This window comes from Parus major, chromosome 3, assembly GCF_001522545.3.
Source record: "Parus major isolate Abel chromosome 3, Parus_major1.1, whole genome shotgun sequence".
Classification (NCBI taxonomy): domain Eukaryota; kingdom Metazoa; phylum Chordata; class Aves; order Passeriformes; family Paridae; genus Parus; species Parus major.
The window spans coordinates 12,137,114-12,153,016 of NC_031770.1; the positions used below are offsets into that span (position 1 = coordinate 12,137,114).

The 15,903-nt window shown below is 46.8% G+C and overlaps 2 protein-coding genes across 4 annotated transcripts; one reads left to right on the plus strand and one right to left on the minus strand.

Annotated features, from left to right (window-relative positions):
• Nucleotides 1-150: 150 nt before the first annotated feature.
• On the plus strand, nucleotides 151-7,830 carry MGME1 (mitochondrial genome maintenance exonuclease 1). Of its 3 annotated transcripts, none has more exons than XM_015622785.2 (5): nucleotides 151-216; nucleotides 3,261-3,866; nucleotides 4,539-4,761; nucleotides 5,167-5,299; nucleotides 6,479-6,613. In XM_015622785.2, the coding sequence occupies exons 2-5, from the start codon at nucleotides 3,341-3,343 to the stop codon at nucleotides 6,611-6,613; spliced, it is 1,017 nt and encodes a 338-aa protein (XP_015478271.1). In that variant the 5' UTR covers nucleotides 151-216; nucleotides 3,261-3,340. The 3 variants fall into 3 exon arrangements, with proteins under 3 accessions (XP_015478271.1, XP_015478272.1, XP_015478270.1); XM_015622786.3 differs by lacking the exon at nucleotides 151-216 and adding an exon at nucleotides 1,362-1,385; XM_015622784.1 differs by lacking the exon at nucleotides 151-216 and having other exon boundaries at nucleotides 3,268-3,866; nucleotides 6,479-7,830.
• A 1,413-nt stretch (nucleotides 7,831-9,243) lies between these two features.
• On the minus strand, nucleotides 9,244-13,708 carry OVOL2 (ovo like zinc finger 2). The gene is made up of 2 exons (XM_019006148.2): nucleotides 12,995-13,708; nucleotides 9,244-10,421 (listed from the first exon to the last, which is right to left on the minus strand). Exons 1-2 carry the CDS (start codon nucleotides 13,212-13,214, stop codon nucleotides 10,111-10,113), a joined length of 531 nt encoding a protein of 176 aa, XP_018861693.1. The 5' UTR covers nucleotides 13,215-13,708; the 3' UTR covers nucleotides 9,244-10,110.
• Between the last annotated feature and the right edge of the window lie 2,195 nt (nucleotides 13,709-15,903).

Genomic DNA, 15,903 nt, shown 5'->3' on the forward strand with positions numbered 1-15,903 from the left:
AAATACCAAAAGAGCGCGACCTGGAACAGACACGCCCATCTCGCCACCCTTCGGGGAGCCCCAGCTAAAGGGAAAGGGCTAGGGACCGCCCGGGCGGGGAAACTACAAGTCCCATGAGGCAGCGGGGCAGCGCATGCGTGATGAGGGCGGTAGAAGTGGTGGGCGGGGCGCGCCTGCGCGCTGGCGCCCGCGGCGGTGGCGGGAAGCGCGGCTGAGGTAACGCGGGGTCGCGGGTCGTGTGGGCCGCGGGGCCGGGCGGGCCTGAGGGCAAGGGAGGGCTCAGGGAAGGGGCAAGAGAGAAGCGGGCTGATGCTGGCGGTCCCCTGGCCCACACTACCCCCAGGTCTGTCAGCGAGCGGGCCAAGTGGCCGGGCTGCCGTGGCTGGGCATGCCCGCGTCCGGCGGGGCTTCTTGTCCAGAGTGGTTTATCCCCCTCTGAACAAGGGTGGGCTGTCCGGCACTGGGATTTTCAGGCACCTGATGCCCATGCAGAAGGTTTATTTCCCTGAGGGCACTTGGTGGTCGCTGGTGTTGGCCCAACTCTTTCACAGTTCGCTGACTTCGTGTTACAGCCGTATTCCCCACTAATTCTATTCCCGGTGCTGATCTGGAAATGAAGCTTGAACTGGGAACTGAAGCCTTTGGAAGCTACCCTTTGCTTCAGGGTAGCTCTGTGGGCTTGTGCTTTAAACGGGATTGCTAAATTGTCTCTCTTTGTGCTCCAAACATCCCAAAAGAAGGCATATTTTTAACCTGATAGGTTCAGTAATGGATTTAGCAAATTGCAGGGAACTCGTAGTTATCATCAGTGGATTTGTTCTCTTCACATTACGGGCAAGGGGCAACAGGTCTGTAGGTGTGTTTAGGAGTGCTCTTTTTTGTTATCTCTGAAATAAGCCTGTGCCTTTTTTTTTTTTTTTTTAATTAGCTGGATGGGTGATTGTGGAGAAAAAGCCATACTGGTTATTATCTGAAACTGCAGCTGGAGGTAGTTCTTGATAGATGTGAACTTTTCCTTAAGTAATCCTTTCAATTTGCTTCAGTTAAGCCACTCATTCCTATACCATAAGAAAAACTTCCTCAGTTGTGTTAGCTCAGTTATTGTTAATTTTTTTGGTTTTGTTATTGTTAACAGTTATTGGAGCTGCAAAGTCAACTTGCTTGGGAAAGTTATGTCTTCTTCATTTGTTTTTTTTACCTCCAAGTTATTTTAATTTTTTTTTAGTTCTCCAGTGTGGCTCATCATGCAACACTTAAAACAATTCTGCCAGTCTTCAACCACAAACATTCTCAGAGAGAAAGGAGACAATTCCCCAGAGGGAAATCTCAATTAAATTCTGCTCTTTGTGTACAAGAGTAGTTCCCAACCACTCCATTTCTTTCTTGTAAGTTATCTGCACAGACATGCCACTCTAGTGATTTATTAAAAAACACATGATTCTTCATTCAGTTGAACACAAGGATTCCTTACTTCTTGGCAGTCCTATGCAGCAGCTGGCAAACTCTCCCTTTCCTGGTGGTTCAATTCATACAACGCACAAACATTTCCACAGGTATTGGAAATTCCACAGGTATATTCCCTAACACAATGTAGGCTGTTAAATCAAAATTCATAGTGAAGCACTGTGTTGCACTAAATTAACTTTGGAGCTCATGATATTCCATATTTCAGTAGCTCCATGACTCAAAACACTAATCTGGTGTAAATGTAGTCCTTGGAAAGTGTTGAGGAAGCAGCTTACTACAAGAGAATTTATGCTGAATCAGGCATCCTCTTGCTTCCTGCAGTGACACAAAGCCAGAATAAACTTTTTCTTTTGTTCTGTGGCTTTATGCAACAAAGCCACAGCCACTGGCCCAACATTTGCTCTGTTCTGATTAGTGCATCTCCACAATGACCCTTAATGAGCCTATTAAAGATCATCAAACAGCAGCCTGAGAATCCATAAGTTTGGTTACTGTTACACCAATAATAATAAGAATATATTTTTCCTCTTTTATTTTAAATCCCAGCTCTGGCACCTCTAAATAGAGGTAAGCACCAAGAGAGAAGGGATTCATTTTTCTGCGCTGATGAAGGACAATATTTATGGATCTCTAGTCCAAGGTCTCAGCCTGCTGCTGCAAGGTGCCTTGTTCTAATCAGCTGCCCCATTTTTGGAAAATGTTGTGTGTGACAGATGCTCACTCCCACGCTGGGGCCACTGCAGCTGTGGGATCTGTCCACACAAAGTAACTCCCCATGGTTTTGTTTCCCGTGGCACCCGGGGCTCAGGCAGTGTGGGGAAGGAAGAGAGCAGCGTGGAAGGATTGTCAGGAGCAAAATGCTGCTGTTGGCTGGCAGAGAGCAGGGGTTCTGTCTTTGCAGTGGGTGGAGGGAGCTTTGGAATAGTAAACAGGTTACTCCAGTAGGAGACCGGGGCCTCAGTTCTGCATGGGAGATTCCACTATGGAAGCCTTACATTTTATCCATGTGCAAAAATCTTCCTAGGGCTTCCGAGGCTGCTCTGGAAGGTGTGCTGAGAATGGTACAGCTTATATGTTGTTCTTGCTTTTAAATTTTCAAAGTATTTTTGAGCACAGCTAAGTTTGAAACTTGCTTTGGAAAAACACATTTATGTTTTATTATGAACTTAAAAAAAATTTCTTTGAATCTGAAAATATTTTTAGTGCAACTGGTTTCTCTTTGCCTTTCCTAGCTTCAAGTCTCACAATTGTATATACTGCTGCTGTCTGTTTTCTCCTAGAGATACAAAAGAAAACCATGAGTTTATACCCCATAAGGTACCTTGTCCCCACAATCCCCTTAAGTTGGTCATTCACTATAAACTTAATAATACCTCACACCAATGGATTTGCTTCAGTGTCCTCTGTGTAGTTTTTATTTTCCCTACCCCCTTTTGGCAGGTTGTTCATGGCAGATCTGTTTTTTGTGTGCCTACACAGATCCGTGTGCCTACTTCCCCGGCAGTTCTTATACTGTTGCTGTAGGGATGTCCTGTGATGCAACTTTTGCTACTTGCAACAAATCTTCAAGTGTTTCAGATTTAAGATTTGGCGGGCCAGCTGCTGTTGTTTTCAGGAGCATTTCCTCTTCTCCTTGCTCATTGGTTTTTCTCTTATTTATCTGAAGAATAAAGGTGGTACGAAGTGAATGAAGTGAATTTTGGCCACAACAAATTCTTTGTTTGGCAAAGGGCAAAAATAGGATAGTGGCAGTGTTTTATGACTCTCTAAATTGCAAATTTCTTTTTCCACAGGAGGAAAAAATATGGTGACCCACAGACTGTGCTGACAGAAGGAAGAAAACTCTACCTGCTCACAAACACTTCTTGTCAGGATGCAATTCCTACAGATCCTGTCCAGGAAACCAGGGAGCCTGGAAATGCTTTTTTTTCAAATACCATTTTGCCAAAAGCAATTCCCATACACATGTCTGTCTACCTCTGCATGTGTTTATAGCAAAAAGAAAAAAGGAAGCAGTTATGAACAAGTTGACCAAGAAAAATACAAGAACTTGGTCCACTCTGTTACATCTTACAAAACCAGTGCCCAAACACCAGAGACGATACTTGAGGAAGACAATTGGTTATATGGGCCACCAGCTAAACACAGCCCTCCAATTAAAGCTGGGGCAAAAACTCCCAAGAATTGGGTTCCTTTAATAAACCCCAGCAAGAGAATTCTTCCTGTCAGCAGTGATTCAAACATCCCCATGAAAATCAGGTTACAAAGAACGAAAATGCCCAGTGTTACCCGCATCCTTCAACAAACCCTCTCTCCGCAGCAAGTCTTTTATCTGGAAAGATGGAAGCAGAAAATGATAGAGGAGCTTGGAAAAGAGGGATTTGAAGAGTATACCAAAAGTAAGTCTAGCCACAGTGTGATTGCAGAGTAGAAGCAGTAGTCTGGATTGCTGGTAGGTACATTAGGCCAAATGGTTTGGAAATCCGTGAGGTTGTTTCCATTTCATGAGAACATGTTGTGAGTGTACCTGTTACCAAAGAACCTCAGCTCTGGTCTTTGTTCTGAGACCACTAAAATGGATTTAGAAATCTGTGGAAAATGAGTCAGACTGTAGACATACTCTGCTCAATCCTATCTGACTTTGCTTTAGTTCTCTATTTGCCAGTGTTTATTCAGAAATAAGTATTTTCCAGATGATGTTGTTGAGTATCTTTGTTTCTCATGTTACAAAGCTACTTTGTAACAAGATAAAAATAAGCATTTTGAACTCATATAATGCTGAGTGTTTAAAAACCAATGTGTCCTGGTGTTTATGGTGAGGTTTTTCAGTAACTGATTTATCCAGTGTATGTATGAGTAATCAGTGAGACTAAAAATGTAAAGTAAGCATTAACATAAGGGATACCAATTTCACTACTGACAATTTATTTTCTGTTTCTTTCCCTTCCCCCCACTCCCTCAAACTTTCAGTACAAAAAACAGGACTGGCTTAAGAGCTACATTGTGGAATATGTAGGAGACAAACCTAAAGTAGTGTCTAAAATGTGAGGGGGTTTTCTTGTTTTTCTTAGATGTTTTTCTCCAAGGAGAGCGCTTCCATTCCGCTTTGGAATCAATATTCCTGTCTGAAGAGACAGCAGCTAGGGACCAGGGTGAAGATGATGTTGTGGCTGGTTACTTGTCCAGTGTGGAACATGTCTTGGAAGACATCAGCGAGGTGAAGGCTCTGGAAAGTGGAGTTCACCACGAGACCCTGCAGTACCTGGGCCTGGTCGACTGTGTGGCCAAGTATCGGTGAGGTGCCCTTCCCTAAAACTCCTGTTGAGATGCTGTGGAGGCCAGGGTGTGACTGAGTGGTTGGGGGAAGCTGGATGGATCTCTAGGACTGGCAGACTGGAGGAACTCCCCTGGATGATCCTCATGGCAGAAGTGCCGTTTTTCCTGGTGGTGAATTCCTTACTGGAGAAAGGACAGGTTTAAGCAATCATCAGCATTTTCCAGGAACTGTGGCAGGTTTTAGTTTTTGCAATCCGAACTGCCAGTGTGAAAGAGATTTGTTTAGACATAATAATGAGCAGCATGACATCAGGGGACACAGGCTGAGAGTGAAAAGTCTGTATGTGCTGTCTCAGCCCTTATTTCTTACTTGTGACTAAACTTAAGTTTAAACCATTGTCCTGTCTTGTTCTCCTGTGCCAGGGGCCAACTGTGTGTGATCGACTGGAAAACATCAGAGAAGCCAAAGCCATTTCTGCAGAATACTTATGACAACCCATTACAGGTTGCAGCATATATTGGAGCCATAAATCATGATGCCAATTATGACTTCCAGGTCAGTAGGCCTGCTGCATGCCAAGACAAGCAGCAATGCCTGTGTTATCTTCATTTCTTCCTGCCTTTAGAACCTGCTGCCCATCATGGAAGTGTCGGTAGGATTTGTAACAAAGGAGCCCAGCCTGAGATCAGGTTAAGATATCATGCTGTTAAATAATTCCACTACTCCTGCTAGTCCTGCTGCCCTTGGCTGCCAGTAGAGAATTTTCAGTGGTTTTAAGGAAGTGGTCAATAGGACCAAGGGATGCTCCTGGATGAACTCCCAGGGCCTTGGCATCTGGGCAATCCCCTGTCTTCTGTCATATGTGATTTTTGCTTGTGTCAAGAGTAGGAAAGGGCAGGAGAGGAAATAAAGCAAAAGAACCTGCAAACAAGAAAATGTTATGGGAGGTCCTTGCCTGCATGCCTACATCCTGTCTTGCTGTGTCCCACTAGCAAATGAGGGACTAAGTGATGCACTTGGTGTCTGGAAGCTGTACTGTGCTTCCTCAGGGAAAAGCAGTGTGTTGTGAATCACTTCATCAGAAGACTGTAGAATAATGTTTTTAAAGACTCCAAAAACAATTCTAGCCTGCCTGCTTGGCCTGAAGGATTTTTACCTCAATACAGATATTGAAGGGGGGAAAATACAAAGCAGAAGAGAGCAGGTTAATTTGTATGCTGTGCAAAGGACTTTCTAGAATACTGCAGAGGTCAGTGAACACAAGCACAACACAGACATGATCATTACAGGGTGAAATATGGGCTGGAATTCTGCTAGTAGCTTCCTGCGACTAGGGATTTGGGATTTGTCAGGTATGAAAGATATCAGATCATACCTAAGTAACCATTTCCATCCAGACTGAAGCTGGAGGGTGGCATCAGTCTGGTTGTATGGCCCCAGGCAAAAACTCCTCAGTCTCTGGCAATTTTCCTGGCATCTGCAGGGTTTAAATATTACTCATCCTCAGAGTTCATGTCCCCTGGTTTCACTGGAGTTGCTCAGAGCTCTAGGCTCAGGGTTTTTGAAGCATTTGAATGTTAAGTCTCCAAGTGTTCTATGGTAATCTGTTGCCCCATTTTATTCCTCATGTCTTATGTGAGATGTGTATGTTAGGAAGATGTTTTGCAGTGAGGTTTAGCTCTTAGGGTTGCACACAGATGTCAGATTTGTGACAGCCCCCTGTTTGTGCTGCAGGTTCGCTGTGGGCTCATTGTGGTTGCCTACAAGGACGGCTCCCCGGCACATCCGCATTTCATGGATCCTGACCTGTGCTCTCAGTACTGGAACAAGTGGCTCTTCCGCCTGGAGGAGTACATGGACAAAAACTGACCCAGACTAAGCACAACCAAGTGGTCTGAGCACAGAGACAAAGGAAGAACCCTTTGTTTAAATGTACCACTTTTGTGTTCTTGTTTGAGTAACTTGGGCTAATTTCTTTCTAGCAGGGTTCCCCCCTCTCCCCTCCCAAAAAGGTGAATAACTTTAAAATGGGAAATATCTATTTGCTTATATTGTAGGTGACCTCAGCAGTTCAGGCCGAGCAATGCCAACTTATTTAGCCTCTCTTTTTTTATCCCACTCAGTTTATACAGCCTAAGGTTGATAGAAAAGTTTCTACTATCAAGTAAAACCTCTTGATCAAATCATCTTTTTTTGGTGATTTTTGAGGAAAAAAAAATATGTTGCAGAACTGAGTCTTTGAAAATGGAGTTTGTGAACTAAAACAAAACAACATCTATGATGTATGAGCTGAGAGAAATGCAAGTGAAAAAGAAATGGATATAGTAGACTGTGTTTCAGTCAGTTCTTGCTTATGCCATCATCAGGCTTGTTATTATTTGTGGTTTTTCTTACAGCTACAACTGGAAAACCTGTGCTGAGAGTTATAATGAAAGTCCTCATTAGTTCTTGTTTAGAATAGTACAGCAAAGTGGCCACTTAGCAGAAGTGGCTCCACAAGAGAGGAGCAGAATTGGAACCAACACTCACAGGAATTTCCAGCAAGTGTTCTGAGAGGTGGGAATGTTGGCTGCTGCTAGTGGCTCCTCCTGCAGGGTTTTTAACACCCAGCCCACGGAAAAGCACTGTGAGGGGCTGTGTGCCTTGGCTGGGGAGCTCTGTGCTGCCACTGCCTTGAGCTCTCCTGACTCTGCTGTGGGTCTGAGCCAACAAGGAGCCCACCCCGTGGAACAATCCCCAGTGTCACAAGTTTCTGTATCAAAGCAGGCCTGTGGCTGTGAGGCTGGGCCTTCTGAGGGGTGAAGAGTTGGTTAGCTTTCGGGGGCTGTGTTTTTATGGGTTTCTCTTTGGTTTTTGGTCTGTTTTTTTTTTTTCAAACAAGTTTGTGAATAAATATTTTGAAACAGAACTTTTACTTTTGAAGCATATAAAATCAAGTCTGTAAAGCAGAGAATAAGCCTTGATCATGTCAGCAGCATTGCTCTGGAAAGCTTTTTTCCCTCATTCTCTTTGTATTCTAAGAATTGTATGTATGAGTTTTCACAATAACACTGCAGATTACAAATAAAATTATGACCAACCCCTAAGCTTCAAGAAAATCAGCCAGAACCCTGTGCCTGAGGAAGGCTGCCAGCAAAGCCAGTTTGTAAACCTAAATCCCAGCTGAGTCTGTACCTCAGAGAGCCAGGGGGAGGCAGAGAGCCTTCAAAAGACAGCAGCGGTGGGAGTCACTCCTGACTGTCACTTCTGAAAGCCTGGCTGCTGCCTTGGGCATCCCTGGCTGAGCTGTGGAGCATTTCTGGAGCAGCACAAGCTGGTCTGTCCTGTAACAGCACTGGGCAGCTGGCTGTCACCAGTGTCACACAAACCCCAACACACTTTGTGACCAGTTCCAATTAAGTTGCCAGACTGTTAAAGTGATGGGCCCAGGGCTCTGCTACAGGCACTGTCTGTCCTCTGCAGAAAAACCTGCTGGGCAGCCGGGACAGTTACTTCAGCTCTGACATCCAGCTTCCCTGAGCTTTGCTCTCCATCCAGGATGGGTTTTTCCCGGTGCCCTGCTACCACTCCCTTTCTCTTTTGTTGTGAATCCTTTGTGTGCCCACCTCGCTGTGCCTGTGGTTCTGTCAGCAGGGATGTGCTGTGGCAGTGACACTGGAGGGAGAGCAAAAGCAATACTTGGTGCAGGAAGGATAAAAAAACAACCCCTGCACGCAGGTACACACACAAAACGTGTCTCTGGCTGGAGAGGAAGGGTTTCAGCCACAGCTCTGCTGTGCCAGGGGAAGGGCTGAGGTTTCAGCAGAGCTGAGCACACAAATCTCATGCAGTCAGGTGAACATTAATCCCACGGCAGAGTGAGCAACCTTCCCTTTACACTGCTTGGTTATAAGACCTGGGAGTCTTATGTGCACAAGCTTTAGCTCTTTGTGCAAAGTCAGGATCTTCTAATTTACCTCAGATGCTTTTTGTCCCAGCAACTTCCCATTTATTAAAGTATTCTACAAACTTTCCTGCTATGTAGGATAAGTTTGTTCTTAACACAGTGGCATCACTTTATTATCCTTGTTTTCAAGATCTTGAGCACCAACAGTTGTGCTGAATAAAGTATTAATTTCCTTGGGAATGCTTTAAGACCCCTAGAATCTTTTCCCCACAAAAACCCAAGCAGGTGCCTGTACAAAACTGAAGCAAGTTGGAAAAGATTTTTTTACAATTCTTGAAAAGTTGCTCAAAATGCCTCATTTTAGTAGCAATGACTGTGAAAGTCCTGACTAAGCCTGACTTTGTATTTTAGGTGGGAGGAACCTTCTACACTGATAGTGGTCACAGAGGAGCAGCCAGATTGGTGCCTGCAGTTTTGCACTGATCTCCTGAAGCAAACACAGGCTCAGTCCCCCTTTCCACTGCATTGCTGTATTAATCAACAGGCACTTGAATATAAAAGAGAAAAAAAATCCCCAAACACACACACATACCATAAAATATGCACAAAATTGCATTTCAACATGACAGAAAATACTTATTTTCAAGTCATTACAGTGCTTTCTTTGGGTTTCTGGGTTGCTACTGGTGTATGTTAAAAGGATGTGGTAATAATCTTCAAAGTGAGCATGGCAAGTCCAGGAACATCAGAGCTAAGATTTCACTTGTATATCAACATGATAAAAGTAAGTTCATGGCTTCAAGTACTTAAGACACAACCAAAGGTCTGCCCTAGAATAACATCATTTGCTAGCAGAGAAACTGGGAAGAAAACATTCTGCATCCTTTGGGAAGTGTTCCAGCTCACCTTGGATCACACTTCCATAAATTGTTAGCAGACTGCACAGGGGGCAGAGCTAAGGGTGTTTGCACGTTTGAACTCATTTGCTGATAGAGTGCACTCCTGTTCTTCAGGCACTTTAATTAATGTTGCATAGAATCACATACCAGTAGTGCTCTTAACCAACACTTTTCACCCAAACCTCTCATAAGTAATTCACATGGGATGTAACAGTTACTAAGTTTACAAAATACACTGGGGAAAGGTGAACTCATTTGTCAGGGGTGTTCAGACTTGTGGTAGAGCTGAAACAGAAAACATGTTGCCCAAGTATCAGCTCAGTAAATACTCCATCCGAGAGGTGACAGCCTTTGCAAGCATTCCATTTTTATTGGCCAGATAAAAAAAAAAAAAGTCTGATGTTTCCATCACAAATGGGAATATTTCTGTCAAGCTGAGGTTTTACCAACATCAAGAGAGTCCCGTTAGCAAAAGTATCCCTTTAATTTCAGGTGTTTCTTTCAAAATGGTTCTTAGAAAAATAATATATATAGTCCTACATGTAAACTTCATTCCTGCCGAGCGCCATGAGCCCCCCGTGTCACTCATCCTTGCCATCCTCTTTGGAGTTCCTCTGCAGGACGGGGCTCAGTTTGGTTTGCAGAACAGCTGCGAGTTTTTTGGAGGTTTTCTTCAGGAAGGCGCTGCCGGGGTGGACGCCGCTGACGTGCAGGTACAGGTCCTCCTGCGTGGGGCCCGTGTAGCCGCAGTCCTCGCACACGTACAGCTTGTCCCTCCGCTGCTTGTAGGCGTACTGCTGCTGCACGCCGTGGATCTTCTTCAGGTGCGACTCCAGCGAGCAGCGCTGCGTGAAGGCCTTGTTGCAAACCTCACACTTGTAAGGACGAATGCCTGCAGTCAGAGAAGAGAAGGGTTACCTGTTATGTCACCTGTAGCCCGAGTCTTGTTTCCTACAGCCAGCCAAGAGCGAGGCTCTGGCACATCAGCTGCCGAGAATGCACCCAGCAACCCAAGGAGCTGCCTCTCTAAACAAAACATCCTCCTTTCAGGCTAAGGTTTTCAGGAATGGGTTGTTTTATTTAAGCATAGAAAACCTAGGAATGTTTTGAGAAGGCGCAGGCAGGTGCTGAGGATAACAAATGCCCATCAGTGGCTTGGTCCTGAGGAAGCCATTATCAACTCCTGCAAAATTTATTTCAGACCCCTGACTATTTGAAATCCTGTTACTAGGTAAAACTATCAGTTTCAGTTTTTATAATGGCTTTTCTAATGAATGAAAACTTCTGTCTTGGTAAGATTTCATTTTCTCTTTTTTGGTTTAATGGGGCTTCAGTGAACAGCAGTGAATCGGTACAGCGATCCCAAGTGCTTTCATACAATACAGATTTGATGACTGGGATTACAAATTTCTAGAAGAGAAGTGCAGGAAGATGAAAGAAATAACTACTCTGTGTGTTTCCAAAGGAGGGAGAAGAAACTGACTTGTGATTTGAAAGCCCAGACAACCAACATCACAAAAATCAATTTTACCACCAATCAACACTGATTTAACAACAACCCCCCGAGTGCTTAAAGAGCTGAGGATTTAGCAACACTTGAAAGAATATAAACCAGCATGAATTCTACTTACTAGACTAGATCAGTAAGTTTCCAAGCAAAGAGCACCCTTAAAACTGATATAAGGAGTCACACCTAGCCCTCTCTTTTCCCCAGTGAAGATCAGATCTATGGTGAGTCAGGCAGAAATGGGTAAACCAGACTCATCTGTTCAGACACTTGTGACTTTGTGATTGCATTAAGTTACCAGACAGGAGCTGATCTTTCTACCAGAAATCCAACCTAATTAAATGTTCCAATAGAAGTTATTGTTCAGTTGAAAGAGGTTATCCCAGTGCACCAGATTAAACTATCGAGACAAAAGTTTCCTAATGCCTGCTGCTGTGAAATTGCTTCATTTCCATTAAACTGCAGTTGGAGAGAAAGCCCAAACCTTCATTAGAATTCACACATAAAAAGCAGTTTCATGCTCATTTGAAGGCAATTTAAACCTCCCCCATCCTTGGTGCCTGCTCCAGAGCTCCACAGACAGGAACACAAGCACAGAAAGGGTAGTGCCAGGATGGCACAGCCCATCAGAGCAGTGGGAACCTCTTAATCATGTAGGAATCATTTTAAATCATTTAGGAATAATTTTAAATCATTTAGAAATCATTTTAAATTATTTTGACAGGAGACCCTCTTGGATTTATTTTCTGACTCAGATGAGGGGACAGCTTGAGAAATCACATCTTTTGGAGGCACTGCCTCCACACTCCAGCCATACCCCAGTGGCAGCTCTCCTCCCCACATGAAAGCTTTGCAAATAAACCTCAACAGCCCAAAACATTGCCTCCAGCCAATGCCTTCCCATCCAAACAGCTGTCATTGTTTTGAGGGGCTCTACTACCAAGAAACAGCTCATGCCTACCAACATCCTTGTGGCACTTCTAGCAGTTCACCTGGTTAATGGGGCCCTGCAGAGCAAGCTCAAATAAATCTCCAGCTCCCATTAGGTGACCACACATCTGGAAAGACGGGATCTGGAAAGATGTGGTGGATGCACCTTTGGGATGCCCAACAGTGCAAAGCCAAAGCCTTCTGAGCACAGCCAGCTTGGCCCACCAGGAAGCATTGCCTTTGGTGAGGATGGGGTTGATGTTTATTTAAGCCACTACTTCCATCAAGGAAAAAAAAGGCAATGAAACTGGCAGCGTTCTCCCTGCTCCACGCTGGGTTAAGGACTTCTGGGAAAAGTGAGCTGGATTTGAGGCAACAGAAACACAACCACTGCTATTTGGGATGGACTCAGGAACTGACCCCACTGCAGAGTGGCCACAGACAGCACATCCTCCAGCCTGGGGGAGGCACAGCATGAACCACACTCTGGTTCCTCCACAGACACTTCCAAATCAAGCCATAATCCCATCCTGCAATCAGCTGCGAAGGCTCTCAACAGCAAAAATCCCCAGGAAACTGCTGCTCGTGGCCTCTAGAGGGCCATGCGTTTTCATGGAGCTCCTGCCTCCACTGATCGCTGCGCAGGGATAGCTGTGCCTGTGGCTCGCTGTCCCGGGGTGCTTATCCCAGGCAGGTTATCCTGGGCAGTTACCCCAGCCTCGCTGCCCCAGGCATGGCAGCACGGGGCTGTGTCTGCACCAGGTGTGCATGGCAGGTCCTGCACCCTCACTGCTTCACACGGATTGCAAATAGCTCTCCTCAAATTCCATAATTCCCAGGACTTTTCTCTGTCCACGCTCAAGTCTTCCCCTTTTCTCCACTGCGTCCCCACTATTTTCTGCAAATGTCTTTAACCGGGACTTCGTGTTACGATCTTGCCAGGTTACCCCCACCCTCTCCTTGCCCTTGTTCCATCCCACCCCCTCTCCCCGGAGCCTCCCGCGGGTCCCCAGGGAACGCATTCTCACCAGTATGGGTCCGGACATGCCTTTTCAGATCAAAGGTGTCGTTGAAGCCTTTTCCACAGAAGGTGCACAAGTGTCTCTTCACCTGGCTGTGGCACTTGATGTGACGGTTGAGCATCCTCTGCAGGCGAAAGCCTTTGCCACACAGCTCGCAGCTATGCAGGGTGGCATCACTGCAGGTCCCAGTGGTGAACTGAGGAGTGGGAGAGGACTGTGTGAGCATTGGGATGAACAACAGGGGACCAACAGAAGAAATAAAGCGAAACAAGCAGGGCTTATTGTGGCATTAGGAAAAAAAATAAAAGGGGGTGTGGGTATATATTAAAAATTAAAAGTGAAAGCATTCAAGATTTTCCTGCTGGGTGAAACTTTCACGCTTTCCTGGCAATCAAGCAGAGAACTTAATGTGCACAGTTTGGGACTGAGGCATCTCTGGCCAGCTTGGATTCAGGGGCTAAAACAAATTCTGTGTAGCAGTTTCCTTCCAGAGGTAGCAACCCTTATCCAGCTACATCCATGAACACAAGGGCTTAGGCTCCAAGTCCCTCTCTGTGGGACCACACGTGTGTTTGCTCCTGCACTCAGCTGATATCCCGGATGGAGAAGGGAAGTCCTCTCTGGTGCAAGAGAGTTGTTTTATGTGCTGCCTTCGTTAGTCACGCTGCCAACTGCTCCAGGTCCCTCAAAAACCAGCCAGCAGTGATAAAAAAGGTGGTTTTGGAGAGATAAACCCAAGGCACGTTGTGCTGACTCAGCAGAGACTGAAACAATGGCCCTAATCTTCCCCCGTTGGTGTCCCCGGCTCGTTAATTAACAGCAAAGCGACATCAGGGGGTAATCTCATTCCCGCTCCTAGCACCAAACGCATTGCGCCAACACCATGGCATAACTTGACTAAAGAAGACACTGATGGTTCAGCTCCTGGGAAGATCATTCCTCAGAGGGAAGGCTTAATGTCTGGAAAATGTAAATACTGCGCTGCTGGTTTAATTATTCCTGGTGGAATAAACACGGACATGGCCCCTGTTAGACGCCCGGGATGAGGGAAAGCCAGCAGAGCAGACAGGACCACGTGCACACATCCATCGGCTGAAAAAAACCTCCTCTGCTGAAACGAGGTTTTACTGTGACAGTCAGGAATAACCCCGGTTAAATTATACAAAGTAGGTTAAAGTCAAACAGCAGCAGGGAGGGCTTTTAGAAAGACAGGAATACGTCCGTTCTTTTTCCTGAAGAGCCAGTTACTTTTACCGCTCCTCCTCCTCTGCTTACTACTGAAGCAACGCTACTCGAAATTGTAAAGAAAGATTAAATAAAACGGCAGCTGTGAAACCACGAGGTGTGAAACTGGAGGGGGAGCCATCTGGGAAGAATCTGTTGGGCAACAGGGCTATGACTCCACCTCAATCATCTGCATATAGCCGAGGTGAAATCTAATCATGAGACTTAAGAACACGGAGACTGAAAAGCCGTCAGCCCGGCACAGACAATGGTAATTTTTACAGCTCCATCCAGCAAAGCAGTAGCCAGGATTTAACGAGGTGTTAACTACCAGTGGTAAACACATCTCCTTCTGCCTAGCATTGGGGTGGCCTGGCTCCACCTCTGCTGAGGGGATCCTGGATGCTCAGAGAGAGACTCTGCGCTGTTTGCAAGCTCGGTGTTGAGTTCTCAGGTACCACGACGACCTGAGGCACCGTGATCAATTTGCCTTCTCAGCCTTGGGAGGGAAATCACTGCCCTGCTCTGCAGGTTGTGTCCAGGAAACGCCCAGACAGGCAGAGCTCCTGCCCATGCAGCAGGGACGCTCTTCAGTCAGTCAGTGGACAGATGACTTCATTTCACCCAAGGTCTACCTCAAGGTGGCAATGGTCTTTCACAGCTATGGAGGAGAACCTTTAGCTGCTTCTTGATAGCCCAAGGTGAGAGGGGGAAAGTGTGAAGAGGCACCCCAGCCTTCTCGGTGAAGGCTTGAGTACAACCTAGAAGGCAGCTTTTAAGGAGGCCCCACGCTAAAGAACAAGATCCACCCACGCACCATGGGGCATGACTTCTAGCTGCCAGGGCTGGTCCTTCCTGGCTGGGTTCAGAGCTCCTGCGGGACCCGAGCCAAGCAGGTCAGGGGCAGCACGTCCCAGGCAAGGATAAGAGAAGGCAAAGTGCACTGGAAGATTATGGCACATCGCTTACGAAGCTTTCCCTGCTGCTGCCATCCTACGGCCGGCCGGCTGCTCCACCTCGGTGCGCAGGACAGGTGCTGTCACCACTAGCAAAGAGAGCCCGAGGGACTGTTGTCACCTGGTGTCCCCGGTCAGCGGCCAGGCCATGACCTTGAATTGGGGTCACCCCACTGCCAGAGAAGAGATGGTTGGGATGCGAGCGGTTACCTTGATTTTTGACCTGACCATGGGGCGCTTGATGGCCAGGTCCAGCAGCATCCCCCCGCCCGTGCCCAGCTCGCCGGGGACGGGTTGAGGCGTCGGGGGGTCGCTGGGCTCGGCGTCCCGGGTCCCGCTGCTGCCGCTGCTCTCCAGGCTGCAGCTGTCTTCATAGCCCAGCAGCACGCAGCCGATCCCGCCTGCAACGGGGTGGGGATGCGATAAAGCGGGGGGACCCCGGAGCCGCGGGCAGGGCGGGGAGGCGGCGGGCGGGAGCCGGCGGGCCCCGGTGTTTAACCTGCGGGCGGGCCGCTGGCGGCGGGGGAGGATCCCCTGCTCACGCTGCAATCGGAAACTCAAACACGAACGGTCCCAAAGTTCAAACAAGCCACTCCGCCGCCTTCCCGTTATACCCCGGGCAAGGGCAGGAGGAGCGGGAGGAGGAGGAGAGGGGGAGGCCAGGAGTACATCACCCTCCCCCCGCCCCCCCGCCCTGGGTCTTTCCTTCTCCTCCCCCAGCCACCTTTCTCATGC